General features: G+C 37.7%; 1 protein-coding gene across 1 annotated transcript in view; it reads left to right on the top strand.

The window, feature by feature from the left end:
* Positions 1 to 20,451, top strand: part of MTR (5-methyltetrahydrofolate-homocysteine methyltransferase) — a 46,017-nt gene that overhangs the window by 13,129 nt on the left and 12,437 nt on the right. The window contains exons 9-24 of the mRNA XM_065730013.1: positions 734 to 834; positions 1,175 to 1,236; positions 2,057 to 2,124; positions 3,380 to 3,456; positions 4,251 to 4,363; positions 5,806 to 5,946; positions 6,409 to 6,594; positions 7,158 to 7,337; positions 8,174 to 8,290; positions 8,407 to 8,547; positions 12,120 to 12,209; positions 12,832 to 12,984; positions 13,550 to 13,657; positions 17,856 to 17,956; positions 19,208 to 19,275; positions 20,088 to 20,208. Of these exons, the coding sequence (XP_065586085.1) occupies positions 734 to 834; positions 1,175 to 1,236; positions 2,057 to 2,124; positions 3,380 to 3,456; positions 4,251 to 4,363; positions 5,806 to 5,946; positions 6,409 to 6,594; positions 7,158 to 7,337; positions 8,174 to 8,290; positions 8,407 to 8,547; positions 12,120 to 12,209; positions 12,832 to 12,984; positions 13,550 to 13,657; positions 17,856 to 17,956; positions 19,208 to 19,275; positions 20,088 to 20,208 (1,827 nt within the window). The remainder of the gene's footprint in view (positions 1 to 733; positions 835 to 1,174; positions 1,237 to 2,056; positions 2,125 to 3,379; positions 3,457 to 4,250; positions 4,364 to 5,805; positions 5,947 to 6,408; positions 6,595 to 7,157; positions 7,338 to 8,173; positions 8,291 to 8,406; positions 8,548 to 12,119; positions 12,210 to 12,831; positions 12,985 to 13,549; positions 13,658 to 17,855; positions 17,957 to 19,207; positions 19,276 to 20,087; positions 20,209 to 20,451) is intronic.

The raw sequence follows: 20,451 nt of genomic DNA, 5'->3' as shown, positions 1-20,451 counted from the left end.
TCCCAGCCTGGGGCCCTTGACACAGGAAAGATGTGGAGCTTTAGGAAAGGGTCCAGAGGGCGGTTGCAAAGTGAAGGTAGGCTGAAGGAGCTGGGCTTGTTCAGCCTGGAAGAGAGAAAGCTGTGGGGAGACCTCATCATGGCCTTCCAGTATTTAGTGGGAGTTTATAAACATGAGAGAAATCAACTTTTTACGTAGATAGGTACTGATGGGACAAGGCAGAATGGTTTTAAACTAAAAGAGGGGAGATTTACATTAGGAGTTGAGGGAAGTTTTTTTACTGAGTGGGTGAGATACTAGAATGGGTTACCTAGAGAGGTTGTAGATGCTCTGGCCTTGGAGGTCTTTAAGGTCAGGTTGGGTGAGGCCCTGAGCAATCTGATGAAGTATTTGATCCATTGGTTGGAATGTGATCCCTGAGGTCCCCTCCAGCCCAAGCTGTTCTATGATTCTGTGTAGTTGTCTTCAAAATGCTGTCGCTTTACTCCTTGATTGTGAAACAGAATTTTGATTTTCTGTTCCCAGTTCAATTCAGTTTAGTCTCCTTTCCCTTTGCCTTTTTCTTCCATCTGATGGCTCTCCTTTTGCACGGGTTTGTTTTGTAGATGGTGTTTAAAGAGTCATCCTTGTAGATGACTGAGAGTTAGTTGTTTCTCTACTAACGTTCAGTTGTCTTGTGTGTAATTTTATCTGATGTTTTAATCTGATTTTTTTTTTAAATTCTGTTTTATAGCATTGGCTTAAATTGTGCTTTAGGGGCAGTTGAAATGAGACCATTCATTGAAGCAATTGGAAAATGTACAACAGCCTACATCATCTGTTACCCTAATGCAGGTGTGTTGTGTGTGCATGCTGCTATGCTTACAGGAGGAAGAAACGTAACAATGATTGCATCTCATTAGACATAAGAGTTGAACTACCTTGGAAAGATTACTGTTCTGTCTATTAAGAAGAGATTAACAATTTTCTAAACTGCTTAAAATAGCGACTGTTAATTCAGTGACAGTGAATCTAGACTACTCTCTTGTGTAATTAATAATCTCTTGAGTGATGATTCTAAGTACGATGAGGAATTCTAGTCTTCATGTAAGTGTAGCCTCTTTGTCTCTTATGGAATGTTAAAGCCCGCAAGAACACAAGTACAAGCTTTAATGAAGGAAAAATATTTTTCAAGGTCTTCCTAATACTTTCGGTGGTTATGATGAAACTCCAGAAGTGACTGCAAAGCACATAAAGGTATGCAGTATTTCTTGTGAAAGTGACATAACTAATGTACTTGTAGACAGCAGTTCTTTGCTTAGATTGGATGCGTATTTGTTTCAGTACTCTGTTTCTTTTCCTCATTTGGCTCTGTTTATAGGCAGTTTACTGAATAATAGTGCTTTTGAGATACCAGGTTACGACAAACTACTTAGGAAACTCTGAAAACTATTTTTCTTTAACTTGAGTAGTTTTCTTGCAGCTTTATCTGTGGGTGTTACTCATTTGTGCTTCTACGTTGTTACTTTCCTGTTTGGGAGCCTTTCAAAAGGCTGAGAAGTTTTTATCAGCTTGGTGGAGTTCTACAAAGTTGTTTAAGTAGAACATCTGATGCTGGAGGCGTCCAAGTGCAAGGTGTCCTTTTGAGTGCTCCTTGATATGTACAAGATGGAACTGTGTGGCTGGTGTTGCAAAAACACAGTATCTGTTGCATGTTAACTCCCTTTTATGCCGTAGTGTGTGTGGTCTTTGATATTCTTCTAAGTTTTTTTATGGGGTTTCGTTATAAAATAGACCAGTTTCAGATCTTGTTTCCTAAAATCAAGTGTTGGAATTTATGGCCAGCCTTGGATGTTCACATCTCAAAACAAATTCTAAAGAACAGAAATAGAATTTGTCTTCAACTATTTTTTTTTTCTTGTCATCCCTAGAACTGCTTAACATTTGAGGGGGAGAAAACAGTGTATTTATCTGCGTGTGTGTGTGTGTATACATGTGTAGAAATATATATATGTATATATTTTTGTAAGTTGCTTATGTTATAAAACTAAATTCTCTGTTTCCCTCCCTTTTGCAGAGTTTTGCATTGGATGGTTTGGTCAACATAGTTGGAGGTTGCTGTGGTACTACACCAGCACATATCAGGTATCTAATGAACTATGACTTAAGGTGCACTGGAAAGTAAATTAAAAGCTGTTTCTGAGGAGAAATATTTCATGGCTTAGAGTTTTCTGACAAGATGGATGACTTAAATGGCTCAAACAAGAATTATACTGTTCTGTTGTCTAAAATTCCTTGTTTTAGAATTATTCTTCCCTGTTCACCATTTGATAGAATAGACTTCTAATCTTTTCTTCATTACTCTGTATGTTCTTCCTCTTTCTGTCATTCTTACTCATAATAAAACTCAAGGTTTCCCTTGATGATTGAAGAAATTATGGAGGTGTGTTTGGGGAACCTATGAACAAGAGATCTGTGGTTGTTGTTCATCTGTGTGTATTATTCATTTGCATTCCTTTGTTGTTACCTTTTTGTTGGGAAATTGTTCAAAAAACTGAGCAGTTTTTATGAACTTGGAATTTGCACTGGGAATGTTGAATATCAGCCTTGTTGATAGTCAGAGCATCAGACATCAGTGAAGAGTGTTTCTCATCTTTCTTACTACAAGTAGGTCAGTGGGAAAACTTCCCTTTCTCACCTAAGCTTAAAAGAGAAGGGGCTCTTATCATTTGTTTTTACTCTGATAACAAACTGAGAGGCGTGTAGAGGACAGCGTGTGTCACTTCTGCATGGAGCAAAGAGGAAGATAATAACTCATGATCATCATGCGTCATTCCATCATCTGAGAAAAAAATCTCAGCTAAAAGCAGTGTTTATCACTTGGTTGTTCTTTTTTGTTTCCCTCAGCAGTTGTGTGCCTTGGTAAATCAGGAGTACAGTAAATCAGTGTGATTGAAGTGAGGGCTGGTGCTAATACCGTAATCTATCCCATTGGCATACAATCTTGCGTTCCGTATTTGATAGATTTTCATTTTTGTAGGTTTCCTGCAAATAGTGGCAGTAGGATCTTCTAGTCGTGTGTTTCTGACTTTGGCTGCATGAAGTGAAACATGCTGGAACAGGTTGCCCAGAGTGGTTGTGGATGCCCCATCACTAGAGGCGTACAAGGCAAGGCTGGCTGTGGCTCTGGGCAGCCTGGTCTAGTGGCTGGCAACCCTGCCCATGGCAGGGGATTTGAAACTGGATGATCTTTGAGGTCCTTTTCAACCTAGGCCATTCTATGATTCTATATGCTAACTAATCTTGTCTGCTACAGGGCTATTATATGTCTAGTGTATTAAGTTTGAGTGTTGCTTAATGTTCAGTTCTAATCAAAAACTTTCCTCTTCCTCTAACACAGGAAAATTGCTGAAGCTGTGAAATTGTGTAAACCTCGTGTTCCACCTTCTCTCTCTCAAGGATATATGCTGCTGTCAGGTAAAACAGAATGTAGCAGTTTGATCTTTATAACTCATGCAGCCTTACTTCATGCATTTATTAACTGTTTTCTGCTGATCAGAATGGTGCTAAGAGTTTCTGATTCTCCCTGAATCCAGCAAGTTTATAAAGTACAAGTTTGTCTAAATCTTAATTATTGTATCTATTATAATATAATCAAACCAACGTATTTTACTCAGAAATTGAGACAAGATGCGTGTGTCTGCATACACACAGAATTCCAGAATCATTGCTTTGTATCACTTATATTGTACAGATTATAATAATAGAATTGGTCATTAAAGGTCCCTTCCAACTCACATCTAATCTAACTCCCCTGCAATGAACAGGGACACCTATAGCTACAGCTAGTTCAGGGTGCTCAGAGCCCTGTCCAGCCTGATTTTAGATGTCTCTAAGGACAGGGCATTTGCTGCGTTTCTGAGCAACCTCTTTCAGTGCCTCACCACTCTTATTGTATAGAACTTCTTCCTTATATACAATCTAAGTCTCCCCTGTTTTAGTTTGAAACCATTTCCCCTTGTCCTCTTATGTTCTGTTGACTGGATGAATCATTGAGGAAGAACAGAAACATTTGATATTTGCTGGAAGTTGCTTTGTAGCATCTCATTGCCAGTTGCTCGGTAGACCTGTCCGTGTCCTGGTGTGCTGAGAAATCACTATTAAGGAAAGTAATAGAAACTTCTAATTTACAGCATAGATAATTGCTTTTTTCTTTTTTTCAGTGTATTCTTTAATGTTTTTACAAATATGTTCAAAAATATATTTTCAAGGTCTGGAGCCATTCAGGATCGGGCCATACACCAATTTTGTTAATATTGGTGAACGTTGCAATGTTGCAGGATCACGGAAGTTTGCTAAACTCATCATGGCAGGCAACTATGAGGTATAAATTTTAGCATTAATTTTAATATATTATTAACTTGATTTATTTATTTTTCTTAATTGTTCCTTTGTATAGAATTGCTAGTAGTTTGTTTTGCTGACGAAAAAATGCCATTCTGCAGAAGTAAGAAAACAAGGATAATTTATTTTCTCACTGTCCTTTGTTTCTATGCTTACTGGATCCTAATTAATTGTGCAAGAACAGTCTTCCAAGTGTATTGTTTGTTTGTTTTGACAAATGTTTCAGTAAACACGACTTTACATTTTGAATTGAATTACACAGTAGACAAGCCTACAAATTAGGCAGAGCTGTATCTAGGGGTAGATATGCAGAGGAGGAAGGAAGGAAAGTGGTTGTAATCCTTCCTTCCAACCTGTGCAGTATGTCTGACTTGGAATAGTTTGCAGTACTGTGCAGCCCTCTTTATTTTCTTCTCGTCTCTGGTCTTGGTTGGCATTTTGTTTGCACCTATCTGTATATACTTTGATCACTGGCTCCAGTGTGCTAAATGAGAGTTGCTACAGAAAAAGATGTTAGAAGATGATTGATATCTTGGAACAGAAGAAGAACAGAAATTTGAAGTCCCAAGGGCTCATTCTTTAAGTGTGTAAATTGCTACTGTAACATTCAAACAAGCAGTAGAGTTACATTTCTTGCCAGCTGAGATTTTGCCCTAGAGTATGCTCTGCTATTGTTGCAATCAAAACTGAAGCCTTAGTTTGCTTGTTAGAAAGTCCGCCTCTTAGGCTCTTAGTAATCATGAGGCAGATTTGACCTATTTAGTGCAGAAAGGTTTAAACACAGGTTGTTAGGGTCCATGAACAGCTATAATTTTTTTTTTCTTGCTTGTCTACAGAGTGACAAACAAACAAACAAAAAAAACCTAGAGATAGCAGATGAGGGTCCTGGACAGTTGGCCTGAAGGGAAAATTTTAGTTTCTTAGTCCTTGGTGATTATTCTGCATATGGAAAAAAAGAAGCCAAATAACCTCCAAAAATAAACTACTCTCTATTGTGTAAAAAAAACAAACAAAAAAACCAAACAAAAAAAAAGTTACTTGTGATGCCAAAGACCCTTATTTGATACCATCACAGTTTGTTTTCCTGTAATCATATGCAATCAGAGGTCCTTGTTACCATGCAAATCTTAGCTCTTTCAACTACATGTACAACCAGCTGTCTAAAATCAATGTAACATTAAATGTATGCTGTCATGTTTTTGTGATCAAAGTAGTTTTCAGTTGTGCCCTGCTAGCAACTTTTGTGATGTTGCTGTACACACTAAGCTACTTCCTTATTTTTTTGGACTGTCCTATAAACTCATTTTTTTATTTTGATAATTTGTATATCTATGCATTGATTTTGGAGTAATTAAATTTTATGTTGAGAATGAGTAGGCAATTTTCTGCTGACTGCTTTTTCATTTTTAATCCCTTCTTTAGGAAGCCCTGACAGTAGCCAAATCCCAAGTTGAGATGGGGGCCCAGATTCTTGACATCAATATGGATGATGGGATGCTGGATGGACCTTCCGCAATGACTAAATTTTGTAACTTGATTTCTTCAGAACCTGATATTGCGAAGGTTGTAATTGAGTTCACTCTGAGTTGAAAATTGCCTTTCAGAAAATTTTGATTTATTTAGTAACCAATTTAGGTACTTAAGAAAGAGATGTAGATGTTACCCAAAGAGGGAAAGGTATCATAGTAGGGAAGGCATCTGAAAGGTATAGAGATTTTAACGATCTGTGTCTGATTTCAGCTAAGTATATGTCATTCTTTTTCACTGGTTGGAGAAACTGAGTGTAGGTTCCTCTTGCAGCAGTTAGGAGTATAATGGAATTGTCATAGAAATTCTTGAGTTAAACTTGCTCTGAGTTTTGTGTTTAAACCAAAGGGTATCTACAAACACCATCTGAAAAGTTCTTATTCATAAATGCTGGTAAATGTGTGTGCATTGTTGTGTCCAAGTACAGCAAACAACATACAGAACACTTAACTGATAAGTGGCATGTATCTCGTTGTTCATCTTTTTGGTGTTTTACAGGTGCCATTATGCATTGATTCCTCAAACTTTTCAGTGATTGAAGCAGGCTTGAAATGTTGCCAAGGTAAATGCATTGTAAACAGCATCAGTCTGAAGGAAGGTGAAGAAGACTTTCTAAAGAAAGCAAGGAAAATTAAATTGTATGGAGCAGCTGTGGTCGTCATGGCCTTTGATGAAGTGGGTCAGGTGAGTGAGTGTTAAAAGAGGGCATTTTTTTCTGAAGCATAAGTCTTCCTTACTCCTCTGCAAGACAGGGTTGTTTTGTGTCATTGGCACCAATGATATAAAAAGCTCTATATGTAGTCTTAGCAATAGTTTTGATCCTGATATGTAAGCGTTTCTTTTAGTGGTTGAATTTTTGAGGAATTTCAAGTTCTGCTTCAAACATAGTTCTGCTAGCTTGGATAAGTCTCTTGCTATTTCACCATGCTTCCTTCTTTCACATAATGTTTCTTTTACTTCAGAAATTGAGTTTTGAATAAGAATGGAATCTCTGAATTCATTTAGATATTTCAAGAAACATATTTAACTTCACATTGGATGGCAAAATGTTGGGAAACAAAATTGTTTTGAGAAAATTGAATCAAAACTCTAAATGAAGGTGGGGTGTCAGTAGTTCTTATATTTCATTGTTTTCTAATGCTTATGATGTTAAGCCTGGGATTCTGTATTCTTGAGCCGGTTCAATTGTAAATGGTTTCTGGCAGGCTTTATTTTGTGTTGAGTGAAGAATTCTTTTTCTTTACCAGGCAACAGAAACAGAAACCAAGATTGCAATCTGCTCCAGAGCATACCACCTCCTTGTGGAAAAAGTGTGCTTCAATCCCAATGATATAATATTTGACCCTAATATTTTGACCATAGGGACTGGAATGGAAGAACATAACCTATATGCCATTAATTTTATCAATGCTACTAAAACCATAAAAGTGAGTTTTAAGCTTATTTTAACTCATTTTATTGGGGTTATTTAAAAGGAAAGCAAACAATGACTACCACCACCCACAACAGAAAACATCACTGCAAATAATAGGCATTTTAAATTACCAGGGGGATTATTCCCCTGGAGTGAAGCCAGTTCTCCCAGTATTACTGTATTTCCAGAAGAGCTTTGGATATATTTTGTTAAACATTTTCAATCTGCTAACTTTAATATGTATATATTATATTAATTAAATAAGGTAATATCACATTCTGTGTTCTAGCCAAAAGGATTTCTTTGAAGGCTTGCACAAGTTTTCATTTTAACATAATTTCAGTTACTGTGGATGGGTTTGTGCCATTACTTGACTTTATTTAGCCGTAATGTGTATAAGAAAGAACAGCAATGAAGAACATCACCTGAGTACAGCTAAGCAGCCAACTTGATTGGTCCGGAGATGCTCTGTCAGTAGCAGTCTAGGGTTTGAACATCTCCACAGGATGTTTTGTCACCCCTCCAGTTTCCAGAGGAGGGGCCTGTCAGGGGAATGGGAGAGCCACAATAGTTCTGCAGGGAAGATGTATTTAGAATAGTACCAATGAAAACGATAATAATGATTTACACATATCTAGAGTGGATCTTTTCTTCTTGTTTGTAGCTTTTTCTACAGATATTTTAACTACTTTTCATGAGTTTGAATAGCTAGGAGGATCTGGAACAGGGAAGAGAGTGCATAGCCAGTGCATCATTATGCAGGTGGCAGCTTTTTTGTGGACTGAATGCTTTGCTTAAGTTTCCATTTTGGAAAGCCCTTTTCTAAAAAATGGTGTGCAATTCCCACAGGAAACACTGCCAGGTGTCAGAATAAGCGGGGGTCTTTCCAATCTGTCTTTCTCCTTTCGAGGAATGGATGCCATTCGAGAAGCAATGCATGGGGTGTTCCTATACCACGCAATTCGGGTATGACATGTGTTGGCCTCCATATGTTTGTGCTTGGCAAATGTGGCAATGCAGTGCTATGTCTGACAGCTCTGTTTGAGAGAATTCCTGTATCGTGATAGTTGTTTTGTTTTTAGTGTGGCATGGATATGGGAATCGTGAATGCTGGGAATCTGCCAGTATATGATGACATCCACAAGGAATTGCTACAGCTGTGTGAGAATCTAATCTGGAACAAAGATCCTGATGCAACAGAGAAGCTTCTACATTATGCTCAGGTAACTTCAAATTTGAAGTTTTGGTTAGTTGTTGCCTTAACACTTGATCTTTAACACTGGTGGTAGGTGGATGAGCTTCTGAAATGTATGCCTGTCAATCTAAAGGTGAGTATTAGAAATTCCTGATGATGTTACAAATAGTTGATTTATTAATCTAGAATAAAATGTGAACTCTGCCCATCCAGTTTCACAGTTGCCTTAAAAGATCCAAGAAAATAAAACTGGGAATGGCCAACCCACAGCCAAATCCAGTTGTGGAGCTGGAGCATAATTGGCAGGTGTGCTGTGAGAGGCAGAAAGTAAACCTTTCTCTCTCTCTCTAGTGGTGATAGCTTGCTTAGAGTATATGTAAAAGGTGAAGTTCTTGGCATCCAGTTCATATAACTCATGTCAGTGAGGATCAGCAGTTAGGTGTTTTTGAGATCCTGTCATGATAGTGGTTAGTAAAAGACACCAGTTACTCACTTTCAAAGATTTCCAGTTTATAACTCTAGGTGAAATCCTGTTCTGAATAGAACCTACAGCAAAAAATCTGTGTTAGGTTGGCTCTTAGGTTTAAGTATCACAGAATTGTAGGGGTTGGAAGGGTCCTCTAGAGATCCATCTAGTCCAACCTACCTGCCAAAGCAGGCTCCACACACTGCAGAGAAGAGTTCAGCCTCATCCGTTCCTTGGATATTTATAAAGCAGAAGGATGTCTTGGCAGCTCTTTAACTGTGTGTCGTCATAGACTGCTTCTGTCATCTGTGTCTTCCTAGGGGGGACTTCAAATCCAACTGAAGGTGATGAGAAAATATCCCTGAATTTCCACATGCTGTCAGCATCATCTCCCTCACAAAGCTGCCTCTTCCCCCAGCTCATTAGCAGCATCATTTTATTATCCATCTGATTCCCTTTGCTGAGAGGATGCAGAGGTGGGGAAAAAAAGTGAGCCTTTGACATGCAAAGAGCAGCAGCCACAACCAGGAGCATGAAGCTGGCCTAATTTCTGCCTTGGCTTTGCAGTTTGCTGCAGGAGCTCAGAGCTGTGTGCAGGCAGATGGGAATGGATGACCCGGTCAATAGGGTCACTTATCAACTCTGTTGGGTGGCTTGGATGTGGTGATGCCCTTAGGTCCAGGGGATGCTCAGGGAGATGACAATGCACTGGGTGGGGATACTGGGAATGCTGGGGATGTTGAGTGTAATGGGGATGCTATGGCATTGAGCTGTTTCCCAATAGAGAACAAGGGATGTGTTACATTCCTTCACCACACTGCCCTAGGCACAAAGCCCATAGGGTTGGCCATTTGCTCCTTATAAAGCCCAGTATGGTTTCTGGTAAGAAAGTGTAGCTGCAAAACTATTTTGCTCTTTTTCCTCCACAACAGGGGAAAAACACCAAAGAGCCTGGAGCACCTCCTGTGCTCCCTGCTGATGGCTCAGGCAGAGACAAATAGCACAGAGCTGACATCAGGCTGCAGTCAATAATGTGCAGAAAGCAGGCTGGAAGCCTGTTTTGTGTTCAGCAGCAGCAGCTTTGGAGATAAACACTGTCACCCCCAGCAGGATCTCCCCAAAAACCCATTGGGGACTGCTCAAGGAGACTGTAAAAGCTCTTGCCCTTTGTAGTTTCCTTTTGTTGACCCATCATGGAGGAGCTGGTGCCTGCTATTTCATGCTGAATGAGAGCAGGTGGCCGTTACTTCGGGCATATCTTAAAGCACAGCCCCTGTACTTCTTCATGGCTTAATCCCCGTGTGCTGATGGATCCCTTGGGAGCCTGGGGTCACCCTCTGGTTGCATTCAGTAGCTGCATGCAGACCAAGTTAGGGACTCTAGCAGTACAGGAACTGCCCTTATTTCATCTATGAGAACAGGAACTATACGTATTTATTAAGTATGTGAGTGTCCACTTTATTTCCTTGTAGTATCGTTTCTGTGCATGGCTTCAGTTAAAACATGGTTTGCACTATGGTTGAGTCCTGCATGTGGCCGCATGTTTAAAACCAGTACAGAAATATTCTTTTGTGCTTACACCATGTTATACGGTGTTCATAATTTCTAAAGGTTTTCTTTTAACACAAAATAGTGTTTGTAAGTCAGAAAGTGAAGGTATTATTTTTATTTCTAATTACTGTAATTTATTCTGTATAAAGAACAATTGAATGTGCTGTCCCATTTCAAGTATCATGCCTCTAATACAGAGCCAGTAAAGTTTCCTCCTGGTTCCTTTGGGTAATAGTAATGTACCTTATCAGTTGCTTGAATGCTGGACCTTCAGGGAAAGTGAAGAACTAAATCCTTGCAAATTTAAGTTATCAGTTTTCATCTGAAGTTTGAGATGAAATTTCTTTTCCATAGTGTAGCTGTGAGCATTTTCAAACAGAACTGTTGTTTAGTTTATGGCAGTTGTGGTAGTTTTGCTCCCAAACTCATTTTTTTCCATCTTTGGCATGCAGTATAATCGTGTTGTTTTTAATGATCTGCATGTAGTTTTGGCCACTGTGGTCTAGTCTCTGCATGCCCACCCTACGTTCTGGGGGTTATTTTTAAATTGAAACTATTCCCTCGTTGAAATGTCTGGCTTGGAGATTCAGAAGCAGTTGGTACATTTTCATAGAAAAACAGGAGGGCTGAAGTGGGAAGGAGTCTCTGGAGGTCATCTAGTTCAGTGCCTCTGCTCAGAGCAGAGTCAGCAAGAGCAGATTTGTCAGAGATGTATCCAGTCAGATTTTTAATGCATCTAAGCCTGTAGACTCTACCACCTCACTGGTGAACATACTCCTTCTTTCATTCTGTTTTTACAAACAAAACCAAGGAGGGAATAAGGTTTGATAATGAGAAGCTGTGAAGTTACCTAACAGCTGATAAAATTGAGACTTGTTCTGATTTCTGTTCTTCTGAGTGAGATCTTATTTCCTTGACTTCTTTTTTTTTTCATGGCTTCATGTTTAAAAAGTTGCTAATGAGCACTTAAAAGTTTGGATGTTAATTGGGACTTAAAGACTTCAGATGGGTATGTGTGAGCTTCTCTGCATTGTGAAGGCCTTTTCTTTGCATTCACAGCAAAGAGGAAGGGAGGTGGGGAGTGTGAGGCAAGAGAGTACATGAACATTGGAGCCCACCTATATACGTGCATGACAAAGAGCAGTCTTCAAATTGAAGACAAATCTGTGATACAGAATAATATAACCTATTCCAGCAGTAACTGAAATGTGCCAAATCAATTAGAATTTTGAAATGAAGTGTGGTGTTTGGGCCAGAAATCAGTTTAAATTATTCCCAGAAGAAAAACTCTCAGGGTTAGTAATTTTATCATTTTTAGGAGTGTGAAAGTTATTAGAACTCCTCACTTCCCACACCTTCACTCCCACCTTGTTTGCATCTTTGCTGAGGTCTGTATTCTCTGGGATATAAAACTACTGAGTGCATGCGGTGTGATTTGCATGTCTATATATACGAGAAACGCTTCAGAATAACCTGAAATTATTTTGTGAGTCAGTACATAGTTATTTCATTTCTTTAAAAGTGAAATGTATAGTTGTAGTTTTTGTGCTGATAAGCTCCTATGGAAGTCTTTTTCTGTTCAGAATCATGCCCAAGGAGGAAAGAAAGTGATACAGACCGATGAATGGCGAAAAAGAACCGTGGAGGAAAGACTGGAATATGCTCTTGTAAAGGTGAATCTGTGCAGAAGGTTGTCCTCCCCAAGCAAATGAGCCATGGCTTTTAGAGATGTGTAATTTCAGCTCCTAGTCTATAAGGGCCACCCTTGCCTTAAAAATTCCCCAGATGCTATTGTTTTAAAAATTATTAATAATACTTTCCCAATTATAGTGATTAACAAAGAATTACTGTGATTTCTCTTTAAACATCACAACTTGAAGTTTTTAACCTTTTAAGTTTTATTCTCCTTCTGTTAAAACATGTCTTGTGTGGTTTGGGGTTGTTTCTTTTTGTTGTTTGTTTCTGGTAGGCTTTTTTATGTGTGCTTTAACAGTACTGCAGTGAGTGGCACTTGTGCTGAGGGAGCTTTTCATGCAAATGTGTGGTTCTGTTACGTTATGGTTAAGAAAAACAAACCCATTATTACTGGACACTATTTCTTTGAATAACTTTGTTCCTTAGAACTATAGTGTTTTGCTTGGTAAGAGGACTTACTATAACTATACGTTTGAGTTATTAAAGTCTAAAAGAATCTGAGGTTATTTTTGTTCTTTCATTGTGATTTTTTTTTTATGAAGGCAGCTAAATATAAACTGTTTTTTTAAAAAGATAAAAGCTTTTCTTTTTTGTACTCAGGGCATAGAGAAGTATGTTACTGCAGATACAGAAGAAGCGAGATTAAATGGGGAAAAGTATCCTAGACCTCTAAATATAATTGAAGGGCCTTTGATGAATGGCATGAAGATTGTTGGTGATCTTTTTGGTGCTGGGAAGATGTTTCTGCCTCAGGTAAAGAGAATGTTATTTAATGTGTTTTCAAATTTGGGAAAAACTAACACAGTAAATTGTAGCCAAGACGTTCTGTGCTGTTTCTTTTTTCACACATAGCATTTGAATTGTGAAAAGTCAGATAATCCCAGGAAGTGGTCCTATTTCTTTTGTACTTTGGAATCTGAATTTTTTTTATATAGTTCTGTGTATTTCTTTCCTTTCTCTCTGAGTGTTTTTGGTTGTTTTTTTTTTCTCCTTTATTTGAAATGTAGTCTTAAATCTGGGCCCATGATGAAGTGCAAAACAGGGAAAAAAGATCCAAGTAAAAAATCCTTTGATTACAAGCAGGCTGCTGTGCTTAGTACCTAAATCTGAGCCTGTTTGTAGTTTCTCATTCTGTTGTGAGTGATCAAAGGGATTACACAGCCAGCAGACGTATTACCAAAGAATGCTCTGCCAAGATAGAATCTAGATTTGAAGAAGTTTTGTTGGCTAAATGGATTTTAGGATGTTCCTGTATTTTGTCTTTATTATTGATTTTCTTCCCTCTTTTCTCTTTTTCTTCCTCCAATTATCTATGCAGGTGATAAAATCTGCTCGAGTTATGAAGAAAGCGGTTGGTCACCTTATTCCTTATATGGAAAAAGAAAGAGAAGAAAGAAGAGCCGAACAAGGCAGCTCAGAGGAAGAGGCAAGACATAGTCCTTTGTTTAGTAACTCTTTCATAGTATGCCATGTCAAAAATCTGAAATTATTAGTTGTTGATAACATTTAATCAGCCTTTATGCTGAAGAGTTGATCCATCCATATAGAAGCTGACAATCCTGGCTTAATTTGAAGTTGGTCTGAAATGCATGAAGTGCAGATTTTGTGAAGGCTTCCTGGGTATATGTGTAACCTTTCGTCAGAATGTACTGGAGGATGCCACAAGCTTTTATAGGCCCTTAGTTCTTTTGTTACTTTTTGTACTTTTGTAGACATTTAATTCTTGTGTTATTTATTTTCTATTTTTAGCATTGATTATGGCAAATTTTGCCAATTGGTTCTACTACTCATGCCCTCTACTACTCTGGAACCCACTTCTGCATGTTCGAAGTCTGTTAACCATGGTTCTCTTTACTCAGCACTCTCCTATGACCTTTCTCTCAGATGAACTAACTAAATTGCACATTCTTTTGTTGTTGTTTTTTTAAGATATGACATGACCTTCTGTTATGATAAAATATGTTCGTTGTATGCAAGTCCTGACCAAGTTGTGGCTGACAAGTGGTGTTTTATGAAAAGTTAATTGTCATTTCACGTGATCATCACCCCCAATTTTTGAAGGCTACTTGCACTATGATACAGTAAATATACAAAGTAATTATATGGAAGCGGAAATACTCATATGGTGCAAATAAAAGATAGGTAATAACTGAGTATGTAGTAAGTTCCCAGAGAAAAGATTGTGGTTGTTACAAGTAGCAGGTAAGTCAACAGTGCCATGTGTCTGGGAAACAAAACAAAAAAACAGAGTAGAATATACAGAATTTTCTGCTCTACCCAGCCCATTGGTAGGACAAATTTTCAAGGTGGTACAACCAGTAAAAGTATCTCAGAGACCAATAAGAATGATCCAGAAATATTGGGAGGCATTGACTTGTATATGGTTGCTTTCAGACTTCATATTACCGTGCAGTGTTCATATTTTAGATGTACCTGTAGAGATTAAAGAAATTAAATCTTCTGCATGCTATTAAGCATAAATGTATCTTAAATTTCAGTGGAAAGATACTTCAGTTAGGCTGTGGAGGGAAAAAAAAATACCTGAATGATACTAAAGCATAACAGTAAATTGCCTGTGGAAGTTAAGAGTTTTATTCAGTGACTTATGGTGTGAAGAGTCCTTAGTAGGACGCTCAGCCAGCTGTGTTTACCTGAGGCTTTGCCAGTGCCAAACAAAATATCCAGCAGTGGGCTTTGTAGTCTTGCATTGCTTTTGAATATCAATTTTGCCTTCTAACAAATATTGTTCACATTTTTTGGTAAGTTCTTGTCTGTTTTAGAATTTCTTTCTATCTTTTTTTATTTTAACATTATGTGCTATGTTTGTAGTCCTGTTGCTGAATTTTATCTTACTGATTTTAGAATACTTATTCAATGTATCAAGTTGATCTTGAATCCTACGCCTGTCTTTTACATCCTCTGTCCCTCCCCTAATGTTATCCTTATGTTTTGTAGATCGTCTTAGGTTACCAAATTACTTTCTGATTCTTGTAAGCCTTTCCTTCACAGCATCTTCTATTCAACAGGCAGCAGCTGATGATTACTCTCTGAGAAAAGTTTTATTAACTCTCTGAGCATATGCTTCAAATACCTTCTTCCAAATTTGATTAATGGAATATATGATGGTAGCATTGGAAAATGAAGATATAGGTCTTCTGTTCTTGCTCAGTACTAACAAGACTCTTTGCAGTAGAAAAGTTGAGAAGAAATAGACAGTCTTAAAATACTTATGTCTGCTATATGGTGATTGTATTATAGGTGCAGTTTTGTTGATTAAATATTTTTCTTCTATGCTTGGCTTTGTCTGACTATCAAATTTATGTTGTGCAGCAACTTTTCTTTAGTCCTGTGGAACATTACATGTCTTCATGAGTTCTCAGAGGCAATAGCTTTTATCATAATCTGGTGTTTAACACAAGTAAGAAAGAAGAATCGCTGAGTCTAGAGAAAAGGTGATATTTGTGTGTTTTCTTTGTCTTATCTTCTCTGGATTTTTGAGTGATTTCTAATTCCTCCCTTGAAATGTTCTTACTGTATATCTTTCCATTTGCTGTGAATCTGTTGAGTGATTATCCAACATAAATTAATAAGTACAACTAATATTTTTGAAAAACAGCCTGACAATCAAACCCTACTAATCTCAAAGGAAGCATAGTCTTTTTTGCATGTAAAGACAGTGTCTTCTCTCTAATGTCTCAAGCAGATCTGTTCTCTTGTCGTGAGTCACCTTTCTATGTGTCATCTCCCTCCTGCTTGTGCTCTTCCTTAATCTAGTGCAGTTAACAGAGCTGGTATTTGGCACCTCTGTTTTGTTCTGTTGCTATTTGAAATCGGTGAAATTTGTTACCATATTGCCTCCTTGGGCACTGGACAAGGATCTGCTGGCACTTAATTCTGAGTGAAATGTGAAATGTGCAGTCTAGGAGGTCTTTTAAATATATAGTTAGAGATTGTGAGGCATTATGTGTGCCTGAGGGGGACAGGAGAGAAAAAGTAGGGCTCCAGTCCTTCTACGTTTTCCACATTTTGCTGGCTAAGAGTTTGGTCTTTGTGAGTATTTTTGACCCTGGAGAGACTAAAACCGGCTGCATTTATCCCCAAATTTAGATTTGGACTTGGAAAATGACTTGCAGACTCTGGTAGCTGATCTGTCTAATGTCACCCAGACTTCTGTAACCTCCAGGATGGTTTTAGTCTCACACTGCCAGGAAATGCATTGTGTTGATAGTTACATTTGAGGATAAATAGCTGTGGCTGTGGATCTCTATCAAGATTTAAAAAAAAAATAAATCTTGGATATGTGCCCAGAACTTGAGGACCTCCTTGCTTGAGACAACTGAAACCACAGTGTGCCCTAAGTAGGGTTTATTCAGTGCTGAAATACTGTGTGCTTTGGCCCATGATGTTTGTTGCTCAGTGCACATATTCATTCTTCTCATAAGCAGTGTTTTTACTTGCATATCAATCACTAATTAAATCATGAGCAGTTATTGGGGGCAACATTGTCTTATCTCACAGTGTTTGGTTAATTTATTTCCCTATCTTTCTCTTACATTCCAGCAGCTAATTTTCAGCTGCAAAATTTGCATTGCTGCATAGAGATGACTAACTTGCCTTCATTTTGCATTTGTATTTCTGTGTTCTTCTGTAAAATGGGAGCACTGGGGAAATGACAGATTTTTAGTAAGCAGCAGCATTGGTAAGGATGTCCCAACTAATTATGTTAGGACCATGGGAAATACTATTATCACTCTCTATAAAGCCCCCACCCCTGAAAATTGCAATTACAGAAAGCAGTGTAGATTCATGGAACATAAAACTAGTTTTTATAGTGTCAAGGAATTGAATGTGGCTGGCTGGGCTGGTAGGTATTTTCAAATTTCAGTGTGCTCAGGTTTCCAGTTGATTTAAATTCTGTGCAATTCAGGTAGTCCACTGCTGGCATTTCATCCTGCACCAGCACAAACATGGCTGGAGCTGCTAAAAATGACAAAATTAATTAGACACTAAAGATGGATCATGAAGACCCACATCTTACTGGAGGACTGTAGAGTTCCACTGCTATGCTGCTGGCGGAACCCTTGGATCCTAGGATTATTTGGCAGTACACATTCCCTTCAAGAAGATTCTTTTTCCAGAGCATTTGTTCAAACTGCACAGTATGAAGTAGCCTGATCACTACACCGAAATGAATCTCTTGCTGTTTGTGTTGTATAAAAAAATCAGTCTGTCTTGCTTTTCCTGATTCCTCTCATTCTTCTCACCATTGCATTGGAGAAAGATTGCCCTCGATGCATGACTGGATGTGTGATCATACCCTATTGTTTTAAATATTTAAACTATTTATGGGTGAGTTTTGCATCTGAAACAGAAGTGCTTTGGGATTTCAGTTATTGCACTACACAGAATGCTATGCAAATCTGATTGTTTTATGCATAGTGCTCTGTTATTCTTAGCAGTTTTGAAAAACATGCAATCAATTTGCATGAACATGTCTTGTGCAAGATTTTATTACCTGTATCTTATGAAATAGATGTTATATTGACTATATCACTTTACTGATATTGAGAGAATACTGAAGCTTCTGAATAATTGAGTTCTTGTGCCATTTGTTCAACTTTCAGGATCCTTATAATGGTACAATTGTACTAGCAACTGTGAAAGGTGATGTACATGATATTGGCAAGAACATTGTGGGAGTCGTTCTGGGCTGCAACAACTTCAGGTAAAGAGACTAAAACTGGGTAGCTGAGAGCCAAACTGTAAAAAGCTAGAAAATTAGTATACTAGGCCTGATGCAGCTGTGGAGTTAATTGTTAGTTAGGCATGTATTAGGAACTGTTCTATATTCTCCTAGCTGTGATAGATTGCGTCAGCTATAACAAATGTGGAGATGAGGAAACTGAGCATCTTTCTGTAATACCTTTTTCCCAAGAAATTGCCATCTGGGATTAATGCAGTTTAATATTAACTGAAAAATGTGTGAGAACATCAAGTTTTACATGTAATATTAATTAAATGTGTGTATAACATCTTAAACATAGAAGTATAATATCTGAAGAAACCAGACAGGACAATTCCAGTAGACAAGACTACTTCTGTGTTTAGTGATGTGCTGGGAAAAAGGAAATCTTAGTATGTTTTTCAAGCTGTTTGTTAACAACAAGGTTTTAAAAATTCACTGTGTTATGTTTTGTTATATAAGAGATGAGATTTTAATTCTGAGCTTCAAAGAAAAGTCAGCACTTTCAAGGCCTGTGTGCATATGGCATGGTTGACAGCAGTGTTGGAATGAATGATCGTGTTTCTATCAGAGTCCTTTGTCAAGTGGTGTGTGGACCCAAATGCTTTGGAACTTACTATTCATTCATTTTGTTTTGGTTTTGACTTGTTCTTCAAAAGAGAGCCAAGATAATTTCATCATTTTAAAATGCAAAGCACTGAAGATAGTAGCAGCATTGTGTATATGTAGCAAACCTTGTTTTATTACTTCTTGAAATTCTGTTGTTTTCAAACTTTCTTGTTGTGTTTTTTAACTTGAAGAAATAAGAGACTGAATGATGCCAGCAGGCTTGCATGGCTCACTTGAAGCAGGGAAGTAGAAAAAATAGGTAGAAACTTTGACAATGGCTTGGGCTAATAGGAATGAAGTAAATCACCTTATATTCCTGATGTAAAGTATGATATCCACAGAAATGTTTAGTATTGCCTGAATGTCCTCAAATAAAAAATTAATCATCAGAAAAACCCGATTTTCTTATCTACAGTTCCATTAGTAATTTGATGCATTGAAATTTTTTTCCAGACCATAGGTGTTTCTATATTAAAATTCCAGTAGTTGTGTGGAGAGAAACAAACAAAAATTAATCTCAGTTTTAACTCCAATAAGCCATTCACAGTAAGAGCGATGTGTTTGCCCTTTAGCAGAACCATTTGACTACTTTTTAAAAGAATGTCATCTCACTTCTTTTCACAGAGTTATTGATTTAGGAGTCATGACTCCATGTGATAAGATATTGAGAGCTGCTGTTGAGAACAAAGCAGGTATAGAGAGATTTCATTAGTACTCCTGAATTATTTAATTTCAAACCCTGCTCTCTTTTTTTTTTTAGTTGGGTTTTTTTTTTTTTTTTTGCTACTCATTGCATTTCTGTGTTGCCTATTATTTTGTCAACTACCTTCAGAGAGGTTGAAACATTTCCAATAACAGAGATAACTATTTAGTATTTATTTCTTCCATGAAACTTAGTCTCAGGAACTGAAAACCTGTGTTAAATAGTAGAGATGTTTTAGTATCTGTTTTACACATTGGTAAATGGAATTTTGGAAAGGTTGACAAACTTTATGTTGGGTTTTAAATCAGTATAAGAATTTGGCCTTGCCAAAGCAAGGAAAACAGAACTAACGATTCTAGTAAAAAGGAACTGAACTTTCTGAACTCAGTTACAGTTGTAAACAGTCTTGGAAAATATTAGTTGTGGTGAAACTGGAAAGCATTTGCTGTTTCTAAGAGCGGAGTTTATAAGTTTAGTACCTCAGCCTCTGAAGTTTGAAGTTTGCTAATCAGAAATATTATATGTTTATTGTGAAACTAGAGCAGTAGGTGTTAAACAGCTGTGAAGACTGAGAAATCTCTAAAGCTGAGGATTCAGAATCACTTCCATTCTTGGAAAGCTTTTAAATTTAGGTAAACCTGTCTTCTACACTGGAGGTTATCATGCTTTCTATCTCAGTGTTTTCTATCATGCATTTCTATCTGAAGCTACAAATTAAAGACTTCCACCCTAAAATGATTAATAAATTTTTACAGGATTTCCTAAACCTTTTATATGTATGTGTTTGTAAATTTTAAATAGATATAGTTGGTCTGTCTGGTCTCATCACCCCATCTTTGGATGAAATGATTTTTGTCGCCAAGGAAATGGAGAGATTGGCAATAAAGATCCCTTTGCTGATTGGAGGAGCAACTACTTCTAAGTAAGATATCTCTGTTGGGAAAAGGGGTTGTGTACGATAACAGTGTTAACCAGGGGAAAATCTCAGTAGCTATTTCTCTCTCCCTTTTTCCTCATTTTCCCCAGACATACGCTTTTTCAATTGATAGTATCTCAAGTGGTTCTTGTGTGATTGGGTTAGGTATCACAGAATGGCTTGGGCTTGAAGGGATCCTGATAATCAGTTTCCAACCGCCTGCCACAGGCAGGGCTACCAACTTCCAGA

The sequence above is a fragment of the Cyrtonyx montezumae genome, unplaced genomic scaffold (assembly GCF_038088225.1).
Source record: "Cyrtonyx montezumae isolate F1298 unplaced genomic scaffold, pur_monq_1.0 scaffold_0, whole genome shotgun sequence".
NCBI classification, from domain to species: Eukaryota; Metazoa; Chordata; class Aves; order Galliformes; family Odontophoridae; genus Cyrtonyx; species Cyrtonyx montezumae.
The sequence above is the reverse complement of the archived record's forward strand: the minus strand, read 5'-3'. Positions and strand labels throughout refer to the sequence as shown.